The sequence below is a fragment of the Pristis pectinata genome, chromosome 14 (assembly GCF_009764475.1).
Source record: "Pristis pectinata isolate sPriPec2 chromosome 14, sPriPec2.1.pri, whole genome shotgun sequence".
Classification (NCBI taxonomy): Eukaryota; Metazoa; Chordata; class Chondrichthyes; order Rhinopristiformes; family Pristidae; genus Pristis; species Pristis pectinata.
Genome location: NC_067418.1, coordinates 45,806,297 through 45,825,154, shown reverse-complemented (window position 1 = coordinate 45,825,154; position 18,858 = coordinate 45,806,297). Strand labels below are relative to the sequence as shown.

Below are 18,858 nucleotides of genomic sequence, written 5' to 3'. Positions count from 1 at the left end.
CCACAATAACTTCCCCAATTTGGACGAAATTCCATCATGGCCAGAACACCCTCCTGTGATCTGAAAAGGATGTGCTCCGTCAAAGTCCTCTCATTGAATTGCTGGCCTATGATTCAGACATGGAGGTCTCTGATCTAAGGCATATTTGCTACAGCCCATGATTTCCGTGACTTTTGAGAAAAACATGTTTTTTAGCTCATCAGGATTAATGGCGAAGGGAAGAAATGAACTTACTATTCTGCAATGGAAAAAATAGGTGACCACAGACATTTTTATTTGTAAGGAGAGGGAGAGATGGCAAAATGTTCTTTTATCTGTCCCTACACAAAGCTTATTTCATAAATATTAAATTCAGTTCAGTACATACATTTCCTCCTGTGTGTACACATACCACAGCCTGTGACTTTATTCACTTTTGGATAATTTTGAGAAAATTTACCATGACTACTTTACACCTTAGGTCCAAATTTTCCACAATGAAATCTTAGCCCTTCTATAAAAAATTACCAGACCTCTATTCCCTCTCTTCTCCACCTCATTCTGAAACTTCTTTACTGGAGATGTACACCTGTACAGGATTAGAAGAAACTGCTTTGGCCCATTGACAGATTCCAGTTTCCACAGGGTGCAGAAGAGGTTTACCAGGATGCTGCCTGGATTAGAGCGATCTGCTATAAGGAAAGGCTGGACAAACTAGGGCTGTTTTCCCTGGAGCAGTGGAGGCTGAGTGGAGACCTGATGGAAGTTCATAAGATTATGAGAGGCAGATAGAGAGCAAACAGCCGGTCTCTTTTTCCCCGTGTCGAAATATCTAATACTAGAGGGCATGCATTTAAGGTGAGAGGGGGAAACTTCAAAGGACATGTGCAGGGCAGGTTTTTTTTATGCAGAGAGTGGTAGGTGCCTGGAATGCGCTGCCAGGGGTGGTGGTGGAGGCAGTTACGATAGAGGTGTTTAAGAGGCTCTTAGATAGGCACATGAATGTGCAGAGAACGGAGGGCTATGGACCATGTGCGGGAAGAAGGGATTTGGTGTCATTAGCCTAATCATTTTGGCACAACATCGTGGGCTGAAGGGCCTATTCCTGTGCTGTTCTATGTTGAATACTATATAAAAATACCTTTTTTTGGTCTTTCCCCAATTGCTGTCTGTTCTAAATGTTAGAAATTTACGACCCATGAGGCCATTTGGCCATTCAAGTCTGCGCCAGTCAAAACAGTCTCCCAACCCAATCCCACTTTGTCAGTAGCCCTGCAGGCCATGGTCTACAAGTAACATACAAGTCCTGTTTAATGAGGGTTTTTTTTGTCTTGACCACCCTTTCAGGCAGTGAGTTCCAGACCCGAAGCACTTCCGGCCTTGTGCACCAACTGATTGACGTCTCGGCTTCAGTTACACTTTGCACCAAGTGTAGCATGTGTCCCTAAATTAGGAAACTCACCAAGATAGACTGAGCCAGGTGATGTGGCTGGATTGAAATATCACAGCCAGCCTTGACTTCAGTGCAATATCTGTAACAGTGATTAGCAGGCTGTTTTACATGCCACTGATTTTTATTTCCATTGACTTCAATCAGAGGGATGTAAAATGGTTTGCCGGCAGATTATCACCCTTTTTACATGATAGTCCAAAATCAAAATCTTCACCAATCTCTCCTGAATCTCGGTTTTGAGTGTGTTTTTCAGACAAAAGGATAGAGTTTAATCCCAGATTAGTGGTTGCTAGTGAGACGGCCCTCCCAGTCTCCAAAACCTGACCTCGCAAAACAAAATTGATAAAAAGAAAGAGAACAAGCTGAAATTAATTCAATAAATCAAAGAAAATGAAAACTTACTTTTAAATGATCTAAATCATGAAAACACCCAGCAGGCAAAGTGACATCTGTAAAGAGAAAAGATGTGTTGCATGTAGTTGGGGTAAAAGCTATTAAAATGTTCTATTTCACCAGACGTGGATACAGCACTTCCATAGAGAGGTTAATCCCTTGGATTCAATAATGTGTGCCCAGGAACAAAAGGATATCAATTCACTCATTCGCGAAGGTTATGGTTTGTCCTTGTCTCAAAGCTATTCAAGGCAAGAAATTATTAATAGGATGCGTAGTGTTCTCAACTAAAGGCTTCATAAAACATTGATGACGGGAAGAGGAACCGATCTTATTCCTTTCTATTACACAGCACTCAGCAGAAATGTGAGTTTAACTAATAAAAGGGACCTCTGACCATTCAGGCACTACAGCCTTGCCCACTATTAAACATTAGTCTTGTCCTGGACAAAAATCTCCTGTTGTGCAAGTGCGGCAATTGAATTCTCCACTTAAGTCCCTTCGAAAGTAAATGTGAACGTACTATAAGCCACTTGCTAGTCAGACAGCGGAGGCTCCCGTGCTTTTGTTTAACCCTGTGCCCAGACAACAGAGTATAAAGTAAACTTACTCACAGAGTCATGCAGCAGAGTCATCCACCAGATCCAGGCTGACCATCAAACACCCACCTACACTTAGTCCCATTTAATTCTCCCCAAATTTCCTTCAACTCCCTCTGGATTCTGCCAATCACCTACACACCAGGGGCAATTTACAGTGGCCAATTAACCTACCAACCTGTGCGTCATTGGGATGTGGGAGGAAACCCATAATGGTCACAGGGAGAATGTGCAAACTCCACACGGACAGCACCGGAGGTCAGGATCAGACTAGAGGGATGAGGCAGCAGCTCCACCAGATGTACTGCTGTGTCATCCTAACTAGCCAAGGAAGGAGGCAGGAAGACTATCTTGTGTGTTGGAAGCTACTGAAGAGCTTAGAGGAGACGTCATTAAGCTGGAAAGAGGACAAAGAAGGTTTACGAGAATGTTGCCAGGACTCGAGGGCCTGAGTTATAGGGAGAGATCGAGCAGGCTGGGACTTTATTCCTTGGAACATAGGAGACTTAGGGGTGACTTATAGAGGTGTATAACATCATGAGAGGTATAGATAGGGTGAACGCACTCAGTCTTCTTTCCAGGGAAAGGGAATCAAAAACTGGAGTGCATAGGTTTAAGGTGAGAGGGGAAGATTTAAAAAGGACCTGAGGGGCAACTTTTTCATACAGGTGGTGATACGTATATGGAATGTGATGCCGGAGAAAGTAGTCGAGGCAGGTACAATAACGACATTTAAAAGACATTTGGATAAGTATATAGAAAGGAAAGGTTGAGAGGGATATGGGCCAAATGTGGGCAAATGGGACTAGCTTAGGTGGACACCTTGGTCGGCATGGATGAGTTGGGCCGAAGGGTCTGTTGCCGTGCTGTGTGACTCTGTGAGAACTTCCTGTCCCACAAAAGTATATTTTGTGCACTTATTCACAAGCCCTTCCTCTTCATGGTTACGTTTTACTGAGGGGAATATTTGCTCCACCCATGCCATTTGATTAATACTTTGGTTCTATAGTATATAATAAGACCACGGTTTGTATGGATACATGACAGCCGCACTTGGGGAAGGTAAGTGCCTGGATGGCACAGCTGAAGGCTCCAGGAAAAATATCAGTGGCTGTGTCAGGGTCAACTGACCTCACCAGGGCTAGGGTATGCCTGCACCACACAACATGCCTCCTGTAACCACACTGGTGATCTGCACCTAGTAATTGATTGATATTATTAATAATAGATTTATTGAAGCAGGTCAGCTCATTAAAATGTGATTATCCTCATCAGAATCTCATTAGAATTAGAATGGTGCCTCTTAAGAGTTATTAGCATCCTAAAAGCAGAGAGATCCTAAAGGTCTTTGGTCCAAGACCTGCGAAGTATCTGAGCAGCCACACCAACCTTAAAAAAATAATTAAAATCATGCCGGCCTTTCTGGGAAGAAGCAACTAACATCTGCGCTGGAGGCACAAACCTAGCATCCAGATGAAAGGAACTGAGGGATTCATCCTTAACTGGATAAAAATGGCTTTAGAGTCTGCTCTCCCAAATGAGCTGGTGGGCTTCAGAGAGGGGAGAGGTTGCTCCGACCACCTTCTTGCACTCACTGCCAAAACTGAGGCAAGACTTTTGAGGCACAGGAAACCTGGTGCTGTCCTGAGGATACGACAGGCAGAGTTGATAGAGGGAAATCTGTAGATGTAGAGTATCTAGATTTGACAAGGTGAGGCTGGCGCGTAAATTAAGAACCCCAGGTGTGCTGGCATGTATTGAAAACTGGCTAGAAAACAGGGAACTGGAATAAATGGATCCTTTTTGAGCTGGAGGGATGTAACTAGTGGAGTACCCCAAGGATCAGTTCTTGGCCCTCAATTTACTTTAATGACCTGGAAGTGGGAATGAAATGTAAGGTTTCCAAATTTGCCTCTGATACAAAAATAGGCAGAAGGGAATGTTGTGATGAGAACTTCATGATTCTGCAACGGGATATGGATAGATTGAAAACCTGGAGAACGGAGTGTAATGTGAGGGAGTGTGAGGTCACGCACTCCAGTAAGAGTGAATGAATGCTCAGAGGATCTAGATGTTCTAGGTGCATGAATCACAAAACATTAGCAGGCAGGTCCAACAAGTAGTTAAGAAGGCAAACAGCATGTTGTCCTTTAAGATAAGATCTTTATTAGTCACATGTACATCGAAACACACAGTGAAATACATCTTTTGCGTAGTGATTTTTTGGGGGGGCAGCCCGCAAGTGTCACCACGCTTCCGGCGCCAACATAGCACGCCCATAACTTCCTAACCCGTACATCTTTGGAATGTGGGAGGAAACCGGAGCACCCGGAGGAAACCCACACAGACACGGGGAGAACGTACAAACTCCTTACAGACAGTGGCCGGATTTGAACCCGGGTCGCTGGCGCTGTAAAGCATTATGCTAACCACTATGCTACCGTGCCTGCCTTTGGAAGGCTTTGGAGTTTAAAAATAGGTTGGGTATTGTTAATGTTGTACTGGGCACTGGTGAGCCACACCCAGAATACTGCCCCTAGTTTTAGTCTCCTCACCTAAACAAGGATACAGTAGCATTGGAAGCAGTCCAGAGGACATTCACCAGGCTAATTCCTGGAATGAGAGGGTTGTCCTGTCAAGAGGAGCTGGATAGTTTGGGTCTGTATTCCATGGGGTTTAGAAGAATGAGGGGTGACCTTATTCAAACGTTTAAGACCGTAAGGGGGCTTGACAGGGTAGATGTTGAGATGTTTTCACTAGCTGTAGAGTCATGAATGAGGGGTCATAACTACAAAATAAGGGGCTGGTTATTTAAAACTGAGTTGTGTCAGGATTTTTTCTCTCAGAGGCTGGTGAATCTCTGGCCCCAGGGGTGGTGGAGACCAGATCATTAGATACTGTATCTTTAAGGTGGAGGTAGGTAAATATTTGAAAGATCGAAGAATTGAGGGCTATTGCGAGCTGGCACAGAAGAGGAGTTGAGGCCAGCATAGATCAGCCATGGTCATACTGAATGGAGGGGCAGGCTTGAGAGGCCTGCTCCTGTTTTCTTGTGTTCCGGTGGTGACCCTCCACTCACCACCCCCGCCCACCTTCTCTACGACTGAAAACTCGTTTCCTCTCTTTCCAAGTTCTGGCGAAGGGTTTTCAACCTGAAACAATGACTGTTTCTCTTTCTGCAGACATTGCCTGACCTGCTGACTCTTCTCAACATTTGAGGTCTGCCTATGGATATTGGAGGATAGTGATTGGGCTATGACCCTTTAGGTCACGGATCTGCCTTTGGAAGATTGGGTAGCATGGAAGGACTCGGGATTTGAGGTAACTCCAAAGGTGTTGCACATTTTCATTGTCAAAGATAGATGGGATAAGTGATGAAAATCGAAAGAAAAACTGTAGATCGTGTAGTAGGGGACCCAGAGCTTGGAGCAAAAGGGTGGGGGGGGGGGGTGTTGTGGTGGGAAGAGGGAGAATTCCATGGGCCTGAATATAGCACTGAATATGTAAAACTCTGATAATCCAGCACACTCAGGACTTTGCAGGTTTTCTGGACTATTAATGCTCCAATACACATTTAATTCACTTTTTCTTTGAATGTTACACTGCAGAATAATAAATTTTCCAGTGAAGCTGGTAAATTAAAGGGAGCATGGGAGACAGAACCAGGTAAGTTTTATATGAGTGCAGCCAATAGAGTGCAGGGACTGGGGCCCCAGTGAGTGGGGAGGGGGCATGGGATCCAGGGCCCCAGTGAGTGGGGAGGGGGCATGGGATCCAGGTCCCCAGTGAGTGGGCTAGGGGCATGGGAACCGGGGCCTCAGTGAGTGGGTTGGGGCATGGGAGCCAGTGCCCCGGTGAGTGGATTAGGGGCAGGGGAACCGGGGCCCCAGTGTGGGCAAGGGGCTTGGGATCCAGGGCCCCAGTGAGTGGGCAGTGCAGCAATTATCATGTGTTGAGCTGCATGATGAAGCATCAGGATTTTTGAATAGTCAGATAGCAGATTATCAGAGTTTTACTGTACCAAGGCACTTGTCCCAGCACAGCACTGATTAAATGCAATTTTGTTTTCTGGAAGAGACCATCAGTCAATTAAATCGCTCCCAGAGCATTGTGATTCAACTTACCATTCAAAGTTCCAGAGAGAACTTTGTAAATGAGACGGCACCGTTGAAGTAAGCTGTCAAATGAGAAACACAATTGGAAATGCCCGGTCAAATTTCCGATGCTGTGCCACAGCTGCCATTTTGACACCTACCAATCCATTCTGGATTCAGTTCCACTGGAAAAAAACCACGTGACGGAATCTATTTATTCGATTACAGAATCTTGACTTAGACTACACTTGAAGGGCTCCGTACAGTGCTGGTCTTTACACTAGAGAGAACAAAGAAGCCTTGGAAATGGCGCTGAGAAGAGGAGCAAAAACAAAACTACAACCATGAGGGTGTGATCATCGGGACACTGACACTGGTTCATTTATCCTACCAATAGATTTGGAGGATTTTGTGGAGACAGCATTGGTGGAATCTCTCCGGTGCTTTGAGGTGGATGCTGTAGGCTGTCCACAAGCATCGCGGAGGACAAGGAATAACTGCTGCCCAGTGGACCATCAGCTCTGTGCTTTGAAATTCTGATCTTGATGGCAATCCCACCACATGGCACCTTATCAAATGATTGTTTTAAATTCCAAATGCACCAAATCAACTGCATTTCCATCATCAACCCTTTGGGCATTGGGCGCAGCTTTCTTTTGGGCGGCACGGTAGCGTAGCTGTCAGCGCGACGCTATTACAGCGCCAGCGATCGGGGTTCGATTCCCGTCGCTGTCTGTAAGGAGTTTGTACGTTCTCCCGTGTCTGCGTGGGTTCCCGCTGGGTGCCCTGGTTTCCTCCCACATTCCAAAGACATACGGGTAGGTTAATTTGGGGTTTAAAATGGGCGGTGCGGACTCGTTGGGCCGGAAGGGCCTGTTACCACGCTGTAAATAAAATTTTTAAAAAATTTAAAATACATTCCTATTGAGTTGGTTAAATGTGATTTGCTTTAAGAACTTGCGCTGGCTTCCCCATTCAATCCTTGCTTTTCCAAGTGACGAGTGTTAATACTCCCAATGATTGTTCTACCTTTGCCCACACAATGAGGTTCAATTGACCAGCCTACAGTGACTGTGTTTGCCTTTGCATCCTTTTCTTGACTGAGGGTGTGACGATTGCAGTTCCCTATCCTTGGGCACCACACACATGGAGTCATAGAGTATTACTTCTGTGCTGTATTAGAAACAGGCCCTTCGGCCCAACTGGTTCATGCCAACCACAATGCCCACCCAAGCTAGTCCCATTTGCCTGCGTTTGGCCCATAGCCCTCTAAAGCTTTGCTATCCATGTACCTGTCCAAACTGTCTTTTAAATGTTGTTCTTGTACCTGCCTCAACCACTTCTTCTGGCAGCTCGTTCCATATATGCACCACCCTCTGCGTGAAGAAGTTGCTCCTTATGTTCCTTTTTAATCTTTCCCCTCTCACCTTAAACCTGGGCCCTCTAGTTTTTGGTTTTCTCTCACTGGGAAAAAAACTATGCGCATTCACCCTATCTATGCCCCTCATGATTTTATACACCTCTATAAGGTTACCCCTCAGTCTCCTACCCTCCAAGGAATAAAGTCCCAGCCTCCCCAACACCTCCCTTTATCTCAGGCCCTCAAGTCCTGGCAGCATCCTCGTAAATCTTCTTTGCACTCTTTCCAGTTTAGTGATGTCTTTCCTCTAACAGGGTAACCTAAAGTCTACACAATACTCCAGGTGCGGCCTCACCAACGTCTGTAACATCAAGTGCCTCTGTATACCAACATATCTCATAATTTCCATTCTTACTTCTCAAACAGCCTCGGTTGCATTTTTAATTAATTCATCTTCAGGATTTGGTCATTGTTGGCCAGGCCAACGTTTATTGCCTATTCTTAATTGCCCTTGAGAAGGTGGTGGTGAACTGCCTTCTTGAATCTCTGCTGTACTTCTGGGTGAAGGTGCTCCCACAGTGATAATGAAGGACTGGCGATATATTTCCAAGTCACAATGTTGTGTGGCTTGGAGGGGAACCTGCAGGTGGTGGCGCTCCCATGGACCTGCTGCCCTCGTCCCACTCTACAGTGGAGGTTGCGGGTTTGGATGGTGCTGTTGGGAGTCGCCTGGGTGAGTAACTGCAGTGCATTCTGTAGGTGGGACACACTGCAGCCACTGTGTGCCAGCGGTGGAGGGTTTGCACATTAAGATTGGTGGATGGGCGCCAATCAAGCAGGCTGCTTTGTCCCAGGTGGCACCGAGCTTAAGGGTTGTTGCAGCTGCACACATCCAGGCTAGTCGAGACCATTCCAACATTATTTATGTCTTGTAGATTGTGCAAAGCCCTTGAGGTGTCAGAAAAGAAGCCACTTGCCATAGATACCCAGCCTCAGACCCGCTCTTGTAGTCCAGATAGTCTATGGTCAGTGGTGACCCCCCAGCATATTGATGGTTAGGGAAGGGGGTGGGGGGGAGGTCTCGGTGATGGTAATTGAATGTGAAAGGTCGGTAGTTCGACTGGATCTTGTCAGAGATGGTCACTGCCTGCCACCTTTGTGGTCTAAATATTATGTGCCAATTATCGGCCCAAGCCTGAGTGTTGTCTAGGCCTTGCTACCTGCAGCTGCGGGCTGCTTCGTTTGCTGAGGAGTTGCAAACAGAATTGGACATTGTGCAACCGTCAGATCACGTCCCCATTTCTGACCTTATGATGAAAGGAGGTCGTGGTTGGGGCCAAGGACACTGCCCCAAGGAACTCCTACAGTGGGGCCTTGGGGCTGCTTCTGTGCCCATGTGACTCCAGGATCAGGCAGCATCTGTGGGAAGAGAAATGTTTCATGTTCAAGACCTTTTGTCAGAACCACAGACTCTCCCATAGGCACGGCATATGCCTGTAGTATGGGTGGGCAGGTGGGAAGTTTGTCCTTTCACTATTTGCTCTGTGCTCCGGATATATGGATTTGAGGTGTTCAGTGACATCCCAAATGCTCCTTCTCCATTTTGAACAGTCATAGGCCAGGGATTCCCAGGAGTCATTGGGAATGTTGCGCATTTTCAAGGAGGCTCCAAGCATATCCTTGAATTTTTTTTTCCCTCTGTCTGCCTGGTAATCTCCTCCCGTGACAGAGCTCAGAATAGAGTGTGCGTTGGGCACACAAACAATACATCCTGCCCCGTGTAGCCAACTGCACTTAAGGCTGCAGTGCTGGGCACGTTGGTCTGGGCCAGTTGCTGATGCTGGTCGGCTTATCCTTCCAGTGGATTTGGACTATTTTGTGAAGACAGCATTGGTGGTGCCTCTCCAGTGCCTTGAGGTGTTAATCTACGTGGTTGTTGGTGGGCAACGGCTTGCCTTTGTTAAGACACCATGGGCAGTTGACTTAAACTGAAGAAGGTTGGAAGAAGATTCAAAGGGAATTGGTTACACAGACTGGAACAGCCAGTCGTTTTTTTTAAGGAACTCTCCGATGTTAGACGAAGCTGGCAAGATGCTTTTATTCCCCCGCCCCATAGGGTGGAGTCCATTGTTCTTGAGTAACCACTTTGTTGAGCTCAGAGGTTTGATAGGCCTCTTACAGAAGGAACAGGAGTCAACCATAAGCAGGCCAGACCGTGGAGGGACAACTGGCCAATGGCCACTGCATCTAATGGTGACCATCACTTGCATTCTGTTCCCACAAAGGACCAACATTGAGATATTGGGCCTTTCGGGCTGGCATTTAAGAGGCCTGTAGACAGGCACATGAACATACAGAGAATGGAGGGATATGGATCATGTGCAGGCAGAAGGGTTTGGTTTAATTTGGCATCGTGGTCGGTACTGACATTGTGGGCTGAAGGGCCTGTTCCTCTTCTATGTTCTAAACTCTACACTATCCGGAATGCCAGGACCTTGTGGACAGTCCCAGTAGTGACAGACTCAGCTCTGAAACTCAGACACTTTGACATTGACGTCACTGCCAAGTGAGACACAATGGTTGGGATACAAACTACACCGCAGACACTCGCCCAGGCTACTCCGACAGCACCTCCCAAACTTGTGACCTCTGTACCAGCTCAAAGTACCAGGGGCAGAGTACACCTTCTTCTGGAGGGCGAACTAGAAGAGGAATGCCACCTTCACAGACTTCACCATCACGGACGTGTCTGGTGTCTCAGCAACACCCACCACAGAATTAGTGAATCATGACCCTGGAACTCACTCTAACACAAAACCAACACAATACTGCCATCAGAGCATAAGCCCTAACCCTGGAAGCTGTGGATGAAGCAAAGGAGACTTCCATACTGACCTTGAGAAAACCCTGGTCCACATCCCAGAGAGAGACAAACTGACTTTAAGTCCAGAGTCCTGGGATAGGAGGGTTGTCCTATCAAGAGAGGCTAAACAGATTGGGTTTGTAATCACTGGAGATTAGAAGAACAAGGATGTAATTATTGGAACATATAAGATCCTAAGGAGCATGACGGCGTAAATATCGAGATGTTTTCAATAGTGAGAGAATCCCAAGTGAGGGGACATAGTTTCAAGATAAGGTGGCAGTCACCAAGGTATCTAGAGACGTCTTCTCGCAATGGGTGGTGAATCTCAGGAATTCTCTGCCTCAGAGAGTTGTGGAGGCCGGATCATTAGAAGTATTCAGAGTGAAGGTATATAATCTTTTGAGAGATTGGGGGATTAAGGGTTATGGGGAACTGGTACAGGAGAGGAGTTGAGGCCGACATATATCAGCCACGATCAGAATGAATGGCGGGCCAGGCTTGAGGGGCCGAGTGGCCCACTCCTGCTCCTATTTTCTTGTGTTCTTGTGAGTCAAATAAAAACAGTTCTCTGGGAAGATGTGATTGGCAAGGAGGGAGTAAGGAAGGCAAACTCGAACAAGGTCAGTTTCCTTACAAAGACTTGGAGCAAGATGTTGTTACAACCAACATCTGAGGGACAAGCACAAGAGGTCATGGCATCACCTCTGACTTAGGCACTGACACCTGTTTGATTATATCATCATCCGAGGGACAGACTGTAACGATGTCGACATGAACCATTCCAAGGTAGGTACAGTGACTGCCGGTCTGATGATAATTGCTGAACCTGTTCTGTTACTTCCACTGACCTTGTCCCAAAACACCAACATCAACAGAGTCATTGCCATGAGAAAATCAGTATCGAAGCTTTCAAGGATCCGGCACAGGTACCTCTCCTTAGACACAATCTCACAGAAGACCTCCTCCCATTCAGCTGCAGGGTGTCCACAATGTATGGGCAGCCCTAATGTCCATCAGAATTGGCAACCGTGAAGATACTCATGGGTTCTCCACCGAGAAGAACCGAGGACTGGTTTGACCAGGAGATCGAGGAGCTTATTAACCAGAAACACAAGGTGTTCCTGGATTGGAAACTCCACCAAGCCTCAAGGGGAAAAGGAACAATTCTACAGGGCACCTGAAGGCTGGGGTCGAGCAGAAAACCAGTGGCGTAAAGAAGAGATGGTGGGTGGAAAGAGCACACAAGGCCCAACCGTGACATGAGCCAGTTCTTCATCCCACCAATGACCTCTTTCTATTGGTTCATTGTTAAACAGTGTCCTGATTTTAAAATTCTCCCGCTTGTCTTCAAATTGCTGCCCGGCAATGCACCTCCCATCTCTTTCACCACCTCCAACACTCTCTGCACTCACCCAAATCTGCCATCCCTCGACCACCTCCTGCTTAAATCACTCCACTGCCAGCACCGATACAAGAGCCGTCTTTCTCCTGACCATGTGATAAACTTTCCACTTCTTGATATTTGCTTCAAAACAACCCTTTGCGAGTCTAAATCCCAACCAGTATAATGCGTCAACAGTAAAACAGAACAGCAAGCACTGATTCAGTCGACGCAGCTGATCAAATTATTCATGTCATTTGCTTTCTTATTGGTTACATGGCAAAGTGTCTGCATCAAAACAACTCTTTGCAAATCTAAATCCCAATCAGTATAGTGAGTCAACAGTAAAATAAAATAGCACACATTGATGTGGTTGAGGCAGGAACAGTAACACCATTTAAAAGACACCTAGACAGGTACATGGGTAGAAAAGGTTTAGAGGGATATTAATAAAATGCGAGCAAATGGGACTAGCTTAGATGGTTATCTTGGACGAGTTGGGCCACAGGGCCTGGTTCCATGCGGTATGACTCTAATTGACACAGCTGACCAAATTATTCCCATCATATACTTTCTTATTGGTTATATGGTCGTGTGTGTGCATCCCTTGGCCATGGGATCTTGGTAGATCTGAGTTATAGGGAGAATTTGGGCAGGCTCGGACTTTATTCCTTGGAACGTAGGAGATTGAGGGGTGACAAAAGTGTATAAAATCATGAGTTGTATAGACAGAGTGAACGCACACAGTCTTTTTCCTAGGGAAGGGGAACTAAAAACTAGAGGGCACAGGTTTAGAAGGTGAGAGGTGAAAGATTTAAAAGGGACCTGAGGGCCAACTTCACCCAGAGGGTGGTGCGTACATGGAACGAACTGCCAGAGGAAGTGGTTGAGGCAGGTACAATAATAAAATTTACAAGACACTTGAATAGGAACATGAATAGGAAGGGGTTAGAGGGATATGGGTCAAACGCGGGATAGCACCATAGTTGGGCTGAAGGGCCACGCTGTATTATTCTATGACTCTATGTACTATTTTCTATGAATTTGTTTTAAGAGCAAGAGTTACATGGGCACCTTTATCTGTAGAAAATGCCCCGAGGTGCTGCAGACAGATTTGGTTCTGGTTGAACCTGACCTATGATGCAGCGTTGGAAGGGGACTATATAAATGCAGGTGGTTGTTGTTGGTGCCTCTCCCTCTGCTTTCTCCCTGGTTGCCGAGCGTCTTGACTCCTCGCCCTCGTCCCACAGCCGACACTGCCCCGCTCCGGGAGCGCTCTCCCTCCCTCCCTCCCTCCCTCCCACCACCTCGGCCGCGCTGCCTGATGGTTTCTGGCAGCTGGATCGGGACCAGGGACTGGATCGGGATCCGACTGCGGGACCGGGACCGGCCGGGTTGCTGAGCCGGCAGCCGAGGATCGCAGTGCTGCCGCCGCCGCCGGACCATGTGGCCGCTCTACCTGCTGGTGGCCTCCGTGGGTGAGTGCTCGGAGCCCGGGGACGGGACGGGACGGCACGGCGGGGTGAATGCACTCACAGCACCCTCTCCGGCCTCTTCCCCCTTCACTGGCACCGGCCGCAGGAAAGTTTGCGGAGACTCCGGGCCGCGACGGCCTGGGAACCTCCCGGGACGGGACAGCGAGCTGATGCAGGGCAAGGCTGGGCCCCAGGGTGACTGTGTGTCCCACAGGAGGGTCGGTGTCACATCTGACAGCAGCTCCTCGCCTCCTGAGTGAGCACAAGTGGTCGTGACGAGTGTGAGTGGGTGTGTAAAAGTGTGTGTACGTACAAACATTCCTCTTTCCCCCTCCCCCCTGTCACTGAGCTACAAGTTCTCTCACCTGCAGGGTTAGCCACATGTTGGCGTGCTACAGGAGGGGTGAACCATCATCTTGGAGCCCTCTGGGGCTGTATACTTCAGTACAAACAGTACAGGAGTGTTGGCAATGCAAGGGTTAGGTGGGATACAGTGGCTCCAACTCTGGAGTGAGTTGCACAGGCAGTAATAACCCCCACAATGGTGAGCTATGGGGAGAACAGGAGACAGTAGTGTTGAGACGTCAATGGCAACAATGGAATTCCTTGTCAGGTACAGCAGTGGAGGCCAGATCATTGGAGGTGTTTAAGGAAGAGATAGATAGATATCTAAATAGTCGGGGTGTCAAGGGATATGGGGATAAGGCCAGAAATTGGGGTTAGAATAGTTTTTTTTCACCTGCCCCCCCCCCATTTCTCATTTTTCTTTTTTCCTTTTTCCTTGGAGCAGACTTGATGGGCTGAATGGCCTACTTTTGCTCCCTTGTCTTGTGATCTTGTGAACAAAAGCATTGTATGGGTTAAGATAGATATGTAAGGAAGAATCAGATCTATAACAGTAGACAGTAATAAGTTACACAGTATAGCAGTTAAGTTGCTACTTAAGATCTATTTGCTTAACATCTTTTTGGTCAGTGTATCTTAATATCTTTGTTAAATTTAGTCTGGGCATGTTCTACAAATAAAGGTGCCATATAACTCTTAATCATAAACAAATTCATGGAAAATAATACATAGGTCTGAGCAAGATCTCACGACAAAGGGATGCACACAATTAGAATTGGTTTATTATTGTCACATGTACTGAGGTACAGTGAAAAACTTGTCTTGCATACTGTAATGAATTGATCTCTGTGAACACCATGCGTTGAGATAGTACAAGGTAAAACAACAACAGAATGCAGAATAAAGTGTAACAGCTATAAAGAAAGTGCAGTGCAGGTAGACAATAAGATGCAAGGTCATAACGAGGTAGGTTGTGAGGTCAAGAGTCCATCTTATTGTACTAGGGAACAGTTTGATAGTCTTATAACAGTGGGATAGAAGCTGTCCTTGAGCCTGGTGGTATGTGCTTTCAGGCTTTTGTATCTTCTGCCCGATGGGAGAGGGGAGAAGAGAGAATGTCCGGGGTGGGTGGGGTCTTTGATTATGGTGGCTGCTTTACTGAGGTAGCGAGAAGTGTGGACAGAGTCCATGGAGGGGAGGCTGGTTAAAGAAAGTGAACGGTGTGATAATATGGTCAGATGCATCACTTTGAGCTGTTTTGTTTTGCTGTTGACTCACTGAACTGTTTTGAAGCAGATATCAAGAAGTGGAAAGTTTACCATGTGGTCGGGAGACTAACAGCTCTTGTACAGCTCTGGCAATCTGCAATGTTGAGGTTTATAAGGACTGGATTTGAATATGTTTTGTGAAATGAAATATTTACATCAGTTACTTACAGGATGATATTTTACACTTGAGTGTTTTTGAAAAGCTCAACAGTCAGATTATTTCTTTCTGAAATATTATGTCTAAAATTTGACTGATAGCACATCACAAGACGTACCTCATGATCACTGTACTTCACTGTTCATGAAGTCACAACCATTGCACAGATGGCTAACAGACATGTAGAGATTAGTTAAATGGGTGTTAATAGATACAGAGAGAATACCATGTACATACTAAGAGATTACATGAAGAATTGTGGATACATGACAATCAATTGTAACAGAATACATTTTTTAGCTCGCAATGAAAGTAAGAATAACTTAATAATGAAAAATTACATGTAGAGAGTTCAGCCTCTCCATGAAATTTTGAAGTGCACCAGATATCTGAGAGGATTTTGAAATTTAGAAACAGAGGCAGTGGACAGGTTAGAGAGGTTTGAAGATTAAACAGGTTAAATATGCCTTTGGGAATAATGCAAAGCAATTAGCTTGTCCTCAATTCCTATTTTGCAAATTAGTTTTGACTTTCTTTAGTTGAAAGTTGGAGATTTCATACTCTCCTTTTATCCGCTATAGTTTTGCCCACTTACAAAATCTATCAATGTCCCTTTATAGTGACGTAATTCAGTCTACTCCATTTAATATGTGATCTAACTTAGCATCATCAAGTAAAATTGGATAACTAAAATGTTATGATCAACATCCTGTTTTGGCGGGGTGACAAATAAATTACCTCAGGGCAGTACCCTCAATTGTCACCCTTGTGTCATTTTCTGAACGAGAAGTTACAAGGACATCTGCATCAACAATGCCATGACAGGTGCTGCACTGACTACTACCTCATCCACTCTTTAACTTCCTGCAGCTTAGCCTCAAAGAAAAATCTACACGCATGTTGCCTGAAGAAATCAGCTAAAGGAACCAAGGACTCCGTTAGATTCTTAGTAATTGTCTCAGGGACAACAGGAGCCAAGGTGTGTCCACGTTACCTGGTCTACCCTCGCCCACTATGATAAGCGAGGACACTCGTTGCTTTTCTGCTGGATCACACCAGGACTGCTTTCGTCAGAACAGCCAGGAGCCAATTCATCGTACGTGCAAGGCATTCTTGGATTTTGAAACTATTGCCATACCTTGAGGGGAAAGAGAAAAGACACCCTGAGGCTGAGGTCCAACAAAAAGCTATTCATTTATTTATTTATTAGGATTGGTGCATTGTTGGCAAAGCAAGACCAGCATTTACTGTCCACCCTTTGATGAACTATAGCTCTGGTGAAGGCATTCTCACAGTGCTGTTGGACAGGGAGTTCCAGGATTTAGAGCCAGTGATGAAGAAGTGATCTGCAATATATTTTCAACTTGGGATGCGGTGAAAATCTGTAGGTGGTGACGTTATCACCACGCCTACTGCTCTTGTCCATCTTAGTGGTAGAGGACATGCACGGGTCTGGGAGGTGCTGTTGGAATAGTCTAGGTGAGTCACTGCCAGTGCATTTTATAGATGGTACACACTCAGCCATGCTGCACTAGTGGTGGAGGGAATGAATGAACATGGTGGTGGGTAGGACATTGATCGAGCTAGCTGCTTTGTACTGGATGGTGTCAGACTTGTTGAGTGACCATGCTGCTGCACTCTTCCAGGCAAATGGTGAGTATTCCATCACAATCCTGAGTTGTCCCCTTTAGGTGTTGGACAGACTTTAGACTGTCGGGAGGTAAGTCACTTACCAGAGGGTATGTAGCCACTGATCTGCTCTGGGAGCCACTGTTCCTGAGGCTGGTCCAGTTGATTCATTGATGGGGGCATGGCAATGGTAATGCAGTGGTGTCAAGGGGAAGTTGAAGACAACGGTGGCCTGGCACAAATGTCACATATCTGACCATACCTACATGTTTTCTAGGGTTGCTGCTTCATTTAGAAGGGACAGGGAATCAAACTAAACGTAGTGTAGTAATCAGTCATCATCCCCACTTCAGGCTTTATGATAGAACTGGAAGGACGTCGATGAAGCAGCTGAAGAGTTTTGGGCATAAGATAATGCCCTAGGGAACCCTGGGAGTGAAATCTTAGGACTAAGGTGTTGGCTTCAACAACCTGAACCATTTTCCTTTGTGCGACACGTGGCTCCAAACATTGGACTGTTTTCTCCTTGAGGGCCAATGTTTTCAGTTTTACCAGATTACCTTGATGTCAAAGGCAGTCACTCTCAATTCAACTCTTGGACCAAGGTTAAAATGAAATCTGCAGGCAAGTGGTCCCGGCAAAACCCAAACTGGGCATCGGTCAGCAGAGTTATTGCTGAATAATTGCCAACTAAATGCACTGTGGATAACACCTTCCATGGTTTTGCTGATGACTGCACATTGGGCAGAAATGAGCTGGATTGGATTTGTCCTGTTTTTGTGAACATTTTCTGAATTATTGGGTAGATGCAGTTGTTGTACCTATGCTGGAGCAGCTTGGCTAGAACATAGCTGGTGCTAGAACATAAGCCTTCAGTATGAAAGTCAGAATGAGATCGGGTCCCATTGTATCCAGTGCTTCTGAGCCGTTTCTTGATATCACATGGAGTAAATCAAAAATTGGTTGAAGCCTGGCTTTTGTGATGTTGGGGTTCTCAGGAAGAAGCTGAGAGGGATCATTCACTTGGGACCTTTGGATGAAAATGATTGCAAATGCTTTAGCTTTTTACTCACGTATGAGTCCTGCCAGTGTCAAGGAAGGCGATGTCCTTGTAGGCTCTTTTTCTGTTTAGTTGTTTAATTGCCCACCATAATTCACAATTAGATCTGGCATGACTGTCAAACTTTGATCTGATCCATTTGTTATGGAGTCACTGAGCTCCATCCTTTGCATGCTGCTTTTGCTGTTGAGCATGCATGTATTAGTGCATGCATGGGGGTGGCACAGTGGTGCAGCTAGTCGAGCTACTGCCTCACAGCTCCAGCAACCCTGGTTCGATCCTGACCTCCGGTGCTGTCTGTGTGGAGTTTACACAATCTCCATGTGACTGTGTGGGTCTTCTCCGGATGCTCCTGTTTTCTCCCACATCCCAAAGACTTGTAGGGTGATAGGTTAATTGGCTGCTATAAATTGACCTTAATGGTATTGGTATTGGTTTAATATTGTCACTTGTACTGAGGTGCAGTGAAAAACTTGTCTTGCAAACCGATCGTACAGGTCAATTCATTACACAGTGCATTGAGGTAGTACACGGTAAAAACAATAACAGAATACAGGGAAGTGAGACAATAAGGTGCAAGGTCATAACAAGGCAGATTATGGAGTCAAGAGTCCATCTCATCGTATAAGGAAATCATTCGATAGTCTTATCACTGTGGCAGGTAAGTGTGGAATCTGGGGAGAGTTGATGGCAATGCAGGGAAAATAAAATGGGGTTAGGGTAGGCTCAATGTATATAGGTGCTTGATGGTCAGTAGGAACTCAGTGGGCTGAAGGGCCTGTTCTCATTGACTCTATGA

The 18,858-nt window shown here is 46.0% G+C and overlaps 2 protein-coding genes across 7 annotated transcripts in view; both read left to right on the top strand.

The window, feature by feature from the left end:
• The window catches only part of fjx1 (four-jointed box kinase 1), a 440,027-nt gene that overhangs the window by 155,281 nt on the left and 265,888 nt on the right, over positions 1–18,858 (top strand). The window lies entirely within an intron of this gene.
• The window catches only part of ldlrad3 (low density lipoprotein receptor class A domain containing 3), a 92,094-nt gene continuing 86,698 nt past the window's right edge, over positions 13,463–18,858 (top strand). For all 5 annotated transcript variants that reach the window (XM_052029231.1, XM_052029230.1, XM_052029229.1 and 2 more), the window contains exon 1: positions 13,463–13,603. In XM_052029231.1, the coding sequence (XP_051885191.1) occupies positions 13,570–13,603 (34 nt within the window). In that variant the 5' untranslated portion in view covers positions 13,463–13,569. The remainder of the gene's footprint in view (positions 13,604–18,858) is intronic.